Below are 7600 nucleotides of genomic sequence, written 5' to 3'. Positions count from 1 at the left end.
GCGCTCGTCTGCGAGAGATCCCGATCGCTCGGCGAAGCAGAGGTCGACCTTTTTGTTAATTTGTTCGTGAGGACGCTTGCACACTTGTAACGACACGTTCCGCGCTGCTAATGGTTTAATAGCCAATCGCTTGCTGCTGCTGCTGCTGCTGCCTCGAATTCAGATTGTTCAGTGTTAATTGCGTCAACGCGATAACGAGCATCGCAAGATTTTAGTTAAATAGTTCGTCAGGGGTGATCTTATTGCTGTCCCCGCCCGCTTGAAAGGTAAGTGGTTTTTAAGGATTTAAAATGTTTGCAACTCGATATGTGCTCATGCATTAGAGTGTTTGGGGCTGAGCGTTGGCGCAGTGGTTAGCACACTGCGCTCTGAACCTAACAACCCGAGTTAGATTTTCTGCCACCGTTAACATCGGTGATGGATGGCATCTGAACCAATCCTGGGTCCTGTCTTCACCAAGCCGCTCCGCCCGGCGCGATGAAGGTTGGTCAGACAATCGCCATGACCGACACGGCATGGGGAAGCCTCCTTCACCCAGCAGTGGATTGACAAAGGAATGTGATTTTTATAACGATCTTCTTGGGGTGTTAACGCGGCCGTGGCTAATTCGGCCATGCAGGCGCGAACTCGGCGAGGACACGGTGGATTTATTCCGCGGGTAAGCACGCGTCCACCAGGGTTGGGGGGGGCATTTTGGGCGTGTGCGTGCGTGCGAAAGGCAGGAACGCATGAGCGTGTTAAGCGAGCGTGCGAGTGTGTAAGTGAGCGAGCGTGCGAGTGTGCAAAAGTCTGAGTGGGTGAGCACGTGAGCAAGCGAGTGAGCGATCGAACGAGAGAACACGTGAGTACTCGAGCGAAGGAGCGAGTGTGTGAGTGGGAAAGAATCTTGAGTGAGTGAGGGGTGAAGTGAGTGGGTGAGCACATGAGCAAGCGAGAGAGTGCGCGAGCGATCGAACGAGAGAGTGCGCGAGCGATCGAACGAGAGAGTGCGCGAGCGATCGAACGAGAGAGTGCGCGAGCGATCGAACGAGAGAGTGCGCGAGCGATCGAACGAGAGAGTGCGCGAGCGATCGAACGAGAGAGTGCGCGAGCGATCGAACGAGAGAGTGCGCGAGCGATCGAACGAGAGAGTGCGCGAGCGATCGAACGAGAGAGTGCGCGAGCGATCGAACGAGAGAGTGCGCGAGCGATCGAACGAGAGAGTGCGCGAGCGATCGAACGAGAGAGTGCGCGAGCGATCGAACGAGAGAGTGCGCGAGCGATCGAACGAGAGAGTGCGCGAGCGATCGAACGAGAGAGTGCGCGAGCGATCGAACGAGCGAGTGCGCGAGCGATCGAACGAGAGAGTGCGCGAGCGATCGAACGAGCGAGTGCGCGAGCGATCGAACGAGCGAGTGCGCGAGCGATCGAACGAGCGAGTGCGCGAGCGATCGAACGAGCGAGTGCGCGAGCGATCGAACGAGCGAGTGCGCGAGCGATCGAACGAGCGAGTGCGCGAGCGATCGAACGAGCGAGTGCGCGAGCGATCGAACGAGCGAGTGCGCGAGCGATCGAACGAGCGAGTGCGCGAGCGATCGAACGAGCGAGTGAGGGAGCGATCGAACGAGCGAGTGAGGGAGCGACCGTGCCTGCTCGCCCGCCCCCAGGTGGACCCTGACCTTGTGGACGACGACGGGTTCTTCGACCTGCTCAGCCGCTTCCAGGGAAACCGCATGGATGACCAGCGCTGCTCGCTGGGGCCCGACTACAACGGCGGCGAGGGGGCCGGGGCTCGTGGGCCCTCCACACCACCACTGGCCGACCGGCGAGCCGGTAAGTGTGTGCTATGTGTTGATGGGTGATTGTGAGCTGCGTGTTGATCGGTGAGCCGGTGATTGTGAGCTGTGTGTCAATGGGTGAGCCGGTGATTGTGAGCTGTGTTAATTGGTGAGTGTGGGCTTGTGTTGATGGGTGAGCCGGTGAGTGTGTGCTGTGTGCTGATCGGTGAGCCGGTGATTGTGAGCTGTGTTAATTGGTGATTGTGTGCTGTGTGTGGATCGGTGAGCCGGTGAGTGAGATGTGTTGATTGGCGAGTGTGGGCTGTGTATTGATCGGTGAGCCGGTGATTGTGGGCAGTGTGTTGCCTGAGTGCTCGCATCACTGCTGGCGCAAGAGCCTCCTCTAGAAGGAGCGCGAACGAACCCCACATCAGATATTTGGCCTACGACTCCGTCAGACACCTTGGAAGAGGAGGGAGTACCCATGGTTTACCCCACCACCCACGACCTTCAGCCTGTGATCCCCCCATTTACATTGCTGGGTGGACAGAGGCGGGTGGGGATTTAAGAAATTTGCACCGTGGTTTCAGCTACCGCGCCAGTGAATGGAATCGAACCGGCAACCTCTGGATTGCAAGCCCAGTGTGAAAGCCATCACTCCACGGCAGCGTCCAGTATTACATTAACTATAAATAGGTCACCGTGTGTGATTGCATAGTTTATAGTTATTGTGGATCGTTACCTGGGTAACAATCGAGGGATCTGTCTGTCCGCCCATCCCTCCATCCGTCCCTTCGTCTGCCGCGGTGCCATCTACCGCCACCGCCACCACCACCGCCGCCGTCACGCGACAGGCGCGCGTGCCCTCGTGGCGTCGCCGCAGACGGAGGAGTTCCTCGATCTCCTCGCGTGCTCCCAGAGCCGCCGCATCGACGACCAGCGCGCCAGCGTATCCGACCTGCCGGGCCTGCGCCTCACGCCCAACAACAGCGGCGCCGTCTCGGGGCGTCTCGCCGCCGCCGCCGCGCCTGCCGCCCCACGCGGCGTGGACGGCGCCGCCGCCGCGGCCGCGGCCGCCGCGAGGGCCGGGGCTCTGGCCGCCGCCGCCGCCGCCATCTCTCACGAGCACGAGGACGAGGACTTCTTCGACATGCTCGTGCGCTGCCAGGTGGGGGGCTGCTGGCGCCGTGGTCGCAGCGCCGTCTGTCCGTGCGGCCGCGCGTGATTCAAACGATTTGCGCGTTTGGCGTGCACGCCGGTCGCGTAGCGCGAGGTTCTCGTCCAGGAAGGTGCTGCTGTGTTTCACCGACCGTGGTAGTTTCACGGGCGATGTTGCTGTGTTTCCTCATTAAGTAATTTGTGGGAAATCTTCCAAATTTGGACCACGATGCCGGCACACGACGGTCCTACTTTTTTTCGATTAGTGCCACGGGATTTTTTATTACATCAATACACCCGGCAGCGTTAACCAGGGCAGCCGCGGGGGGGGGCTCGAACCGCGGCGAACGCGCTCCCGCTCGGCGAGTGTTGTCGCACCTGATGGGCCGGGACCCGGCTCTCTCTTGTCGCCAGAAGTCGCAACCGGGTACCCGTACCCTATCCGATACCCGGCTACCCGGCCGGGTATGGGTACGGGTAGCCGTTTGCGACCCTGGTGCGGCCGGGTACGGGTACGGGTAGGCCGTGAGTCACTGGTGAGTAACCGTTTGTCACTCATTTCGGGTAGGGTACGGGTAGGGAACGGGTACGGGTACCCATTTGCGACCCTGGTGCGGCCGGGTACGGGTAAGGAATCAAAACCCGTTTGCGACCTCTGCTTGTCGCCCCGCAGAGCTCGCGCATGGACGACCAGCGGTGCGTGGCGCCGGCACCGATGCCGCGCGGCCCCACGGTCCCGGACGAGGACTTCATCAGCCTCATCCAGAGGGTGCAGGCGCGGCGCCTCGACGAGCAGAGGGTGGCGCCGCCGCCAGATCTCCGCGAGTAGCGGGGACCACGGCAAGACGGGGCGCCGTGCAGAAAACGAAACGCGCGCGATTTTCAGAACGTCGGTGCTGCCGTCAACTGCACTTCTTTACTCGTGAACATTTGGAAATTCCCGTGGCGACGGAAAGCGCGTTATTCTACGGGCGTCGCTGGTTTGTTTTTTACTCGCAAACGGAACGCGCCACGTCCTGACGCCTCAACGCATTCCCCGATTCTCCCGCCTTGTGCGGTCAGCCCTTGCAATTAGGTGTGAAGTTGCCACGTGGTGTTTTTAAAATAATATTTTCGGTCATCTAATCTTCGTTGACAGGAAAGATGAACGCTAAAGGTGCAGCCCTGCAATGTGTTGCTCTCGCCACTGCTGGCGGAAGGGCCTCCGCTAAGAGGGATTTGTAGAGATCACCACTCAAGGGTATTTGGCCTGCTCTTCCACACAATGGCCAGACATTTTGGAACAGTTGCGAGTAGCCGTACTTTACCCCACCTACGTGACCTGTCAATCGATAGCTGCCGTTCATGGTTAAAATGTTCTTTTTAAACTAACACATTTTAGCACGTGTTTTTTTCACCTCACCATTAACCTCTAAAAGGGAGAGGGGGGGGGTGTAGGTTCTTGTGAGCGAGCAGTGTGTCTGTCCGCTGAGTCGATGCGCTTGAAGCTGGTCAGCTGGCCGGAGAGGTGAATTGGAGAAGCCGCACATCAACACTGGACCATGACAGTCATTCCCTCCGTCAAGTGAATTCCTGTGCCGAGCTCAATGAGTGGGGGAGATGCGTGCGTGTTACTGACGTGCGACGATTCATGCCAGTCCCAGAAATTGCTCCGAGCAACGCGGATGCTTCTGCTGCACTTGTGAGCGTTCAGTCCCTCTTGACTGGCACGTTTGAGCGATGCTGCATAGCGAAATCCACCTCTTAAGCAGAAGAGAGAGAGATATTAATGAGCCATCCTTGCGCATTGTTGTCGACCGGAAGACAGTCGTCATATTGTTGAATGCCAATTTTCGGTGTAGATTTTCTGTCCAACAAACACCCTCAGAATGGTTGTTTTGTAAAACTTCAGAACTGCGATGTGGATTAGGCAAACCAATGTACGCTTGGTGGAGACCTGTGCAGGATGGGGTTGGGGCCAGTTACAGAGAGAGACAGGCATTGCTGTGTTCTCCACGAGTGCGGTGACCCAAGGGGAAGACCTACGATCAGGTCGTGGGCAATATTGCCCAGGCGGATCTTGGAGGTCATCTCTGCAGCAGCTTGTGGGACCTGGCATAGGGGAGAGAGCGAGGAGGAGGAGGGGGTGCGGTAGTGTAGCGGTTAAACGCGCTGTGCTACGAACCCGGCGACCTGAGTTCGATTCCCGCTCACGGCGAACACCAGTGACGATTAAACTGGTCATGGATCTCCCCTAGGTCAAATGAGTACCTGGTGAGCTGTGTCAACATCGCCACTGGGGAGACAAAGGCGGCCAGGCGTGATGTTGGCCACCCCACCCCCTCGTGTGCCGTGCCGGTCTTGATAGGTGCTCGCCAACCGCACTTGCCCCAACAGCTTGTTAAGGCTTTGGGGGGGGGGGATCTTTGTCTTTGGTAGCAGCCGCTCCGAGCACGATGACTTTTCGAACGATAATTATTCTAGATCGGCTTGGCGTGTTTGCATTTAGTTTAAGTTCCGCTCGGTGTACGACAAGCTGAGCGAGTTTTTATTTTATTTCGGAATTTCTTAAGAAAAGAAAAATGCAAAACAAGTTGATGTGAAAGGATGGTGGGGGGGGGGCACTTTTAATGGTAATTGTGGACTGTTTGGGCCTTGATCGACCCACGATGCACTACTGAATAAGATTATCTCCCCACGGGTGCTGCGTATTTGATGACCGCACCGTTATTTTTGTACGGACGTGTATTTTTTTGTTTTTTTTATTCATTTCAAACGACGTGACAAACATTTTAGTTGCCGTAGTTTCTCATTTCTGCCCCCCGTGCGTACGATTCCCCTGCTGTGAACTTTACCGTAACTTGTAGACTCGCGTATTTAGCCGTGTAAATAGCATTTTTTAAATGTCAGAACCGCTTCGCGTTTCTGTATTTCTCGTTCAGAATCGGTTCTGTTCCGTTTGTAGAATTCTAGTTTGGTCGGTGTTAACGTGAATGTTTTTTGTTTTTCTCCACACGCGTTACTTTCTAAAAAAAAATACTGCCGCGGTTTTCTCGTTCTGCCGCCTTCACGGTACCGTTAGGTGACTAAAGAAAGCATTTCTGTTTTGACATTTCAAATGTTTTGCATTAAAGAAAACAAAAACGCTAACAAAAAAACGCGTGACTCCTGTATGATAAAAAATAAGAATAGATTTTACACTTTCTAGCAATAAAACCGGTGTTAAGATATTCAAACACCAAATATAAACCTTTTGCAAGGATTCAAATCTGCATGGACCACACATTTTACTTGTGGTGAATATGCAAACAAACGTGTTCTGTCCCTGCTCTGTCAATCACGATTCATTGCCCGTTGTCAATCTACTGCTGGATGGGGGCCCGGGGTTGGGAAGGCCGCCTCCCCACGCTGTGTCAAGCCACGGGTGGTGGGCGTTGTTTGACCATACTTGACCACGCGGATCGGCAGGGTGGAACTGAGGCTCGGAACGATCCGGAATGACCGCGGCGGGAGTGAAAATCAGAACCCACGATACTACGTCGTTCCAATTCCTGTCACACCATACGGTTTACCCCGTATTCTTGTCAAGGGAAATGTATTTTTCAGGTCCATACGGCGGACAGCCGTTTCAATACGGCGCTTTCTCGGATGAGCGTTGAGATAAGGGACACAGGGTGTCCAATCAGAGGTCTGAATTGGTCTGTAATAAGGTAGGGCACTGGTAAGGGGTTGACAGGTATGTTATAGACTACACTACTATACACTACACGACTATACACCACTGCTGTACCCATAGCTGTCAACCCATACGGTTTACCCCGTATTCTTGTACAGGGAAATTGAGTTTTCAGGTCCATACGGCGTGCAGCCGTTTCAATACGGGCAACAAATATAAAAAATGTGTCTTATTTGTTTGTGTTTCTTCCTTGTGATGGGACTTTGCAGGATGAACATTGCTATTTATACGGGCACGGGGTGACCAGTAATGTCTGAATTGGTCTAATAATGTAGCGCACTGATAAGGTTTTGACAGGTAATGTAGTAGTGTATAGTGTAGCGTATCGTCGGACAGGAGCTGGTGTGGGGGGGGCCAGGGAGTTATCCCTTCGTGACGTTCATTCCCCCGTGACTTTCATTCCCCCATGATTCATTCCCCTTCTCCAGCCCTGCTGCTGCGTGCTCTTTGGTGGAGACCCAGGAGCGGGTTGCAAGTGTGCGGACTTCTTTCGCGCCGTACGCAGCCAACTCGAGGTTGCGTTTGGAACATCGCACGGCCACCCGATTGTTCGCCGTGTCCGGGAAACTTAGACAACGGTCGAATGTAAATGTTGTCAATCGGTGCGTCAGGAGGGTCCTGCCGTGGAGTTGCTGGCCACGTGGAAGAGAACCCAGGGTTAAAACCGGTTCAAAAAATGGTTAAAACCGGTTCAAGAGTGGAGCAAACTCCTTCCCGAGCAGTACGAGTCGGCAACCACCGTGCTCTTGGTTCTTTCGGTAAAGTCATGTAGAAGGGAAATAAAAGAATAAAAATTAACGTCGCGAGAATAGTTGTTTTATTTTTATTATTTTATTATTTCCCTTCTACATGACTTTACCGAAAACCAAAAATAGGAATCCCTGCAGTCACGAACGCTTTAAACACATTCCTGCGGAGGGAGCTGGTAGGAACGTTGGGTTGCTCGGTCAATGGCCAGGGTCAACGGCGG

At 54.8% G+C, this 7600-nt stretch overlaps 1 protein-coding gene across 5 annotated transcripts in view; it reads left to right on the top strand.

Annotated features, from left to right (window-relative positions):
* LOC144948451 (G-protein-signaling modulator 2-like) overlaps positions 1–6033 on the top strand; it is a 47051-nt gene extending 41018 nt beyond the window's left edge. For all 5 annotated transcript variants that reach the window (XM_078877936.1, XM_078877937.1, XM_078877938.1 and 2 more), the window contains 3 exons: positions 1647–1812; positions 2612–2925; positions 3589–6033. In XM_078877936.1, coding sequence (XP_078734062.1) covers positions 1647–1812; positions 2612–2925; positions 3589–3744 — 636 coding nt within the window. In that variant the 3' untranslated portion in view covers positions 3745–6033. The remainder of the gene's footprint in view (positions 1–1646; positions 1813–2611; positions 2926–3588) is intronic.
* Positions 6034–7600: the final 1567 nt, after the last annotated feature.

This window comes from Lampetra fluviatilis, chromosome 49 (genome assembly GCF_964198595.1).
Source record: "Lampetra fluviatilis chromosome 49, kcLamFluv1.1, whole genome shotgun sequence".
Lineage (NCBI taxonomy): Eukaryota > Metazoa > Chordata > Hyperoartia > Petromyzontiformes > Petromyzontidae > Lampetra > Lampetra fluviatilis.
The sequence above is the reverse complement of the archived record's forward strand: the minus strand, read 5'-3'. Positions and strand labels throughout refer to the sequence as shown.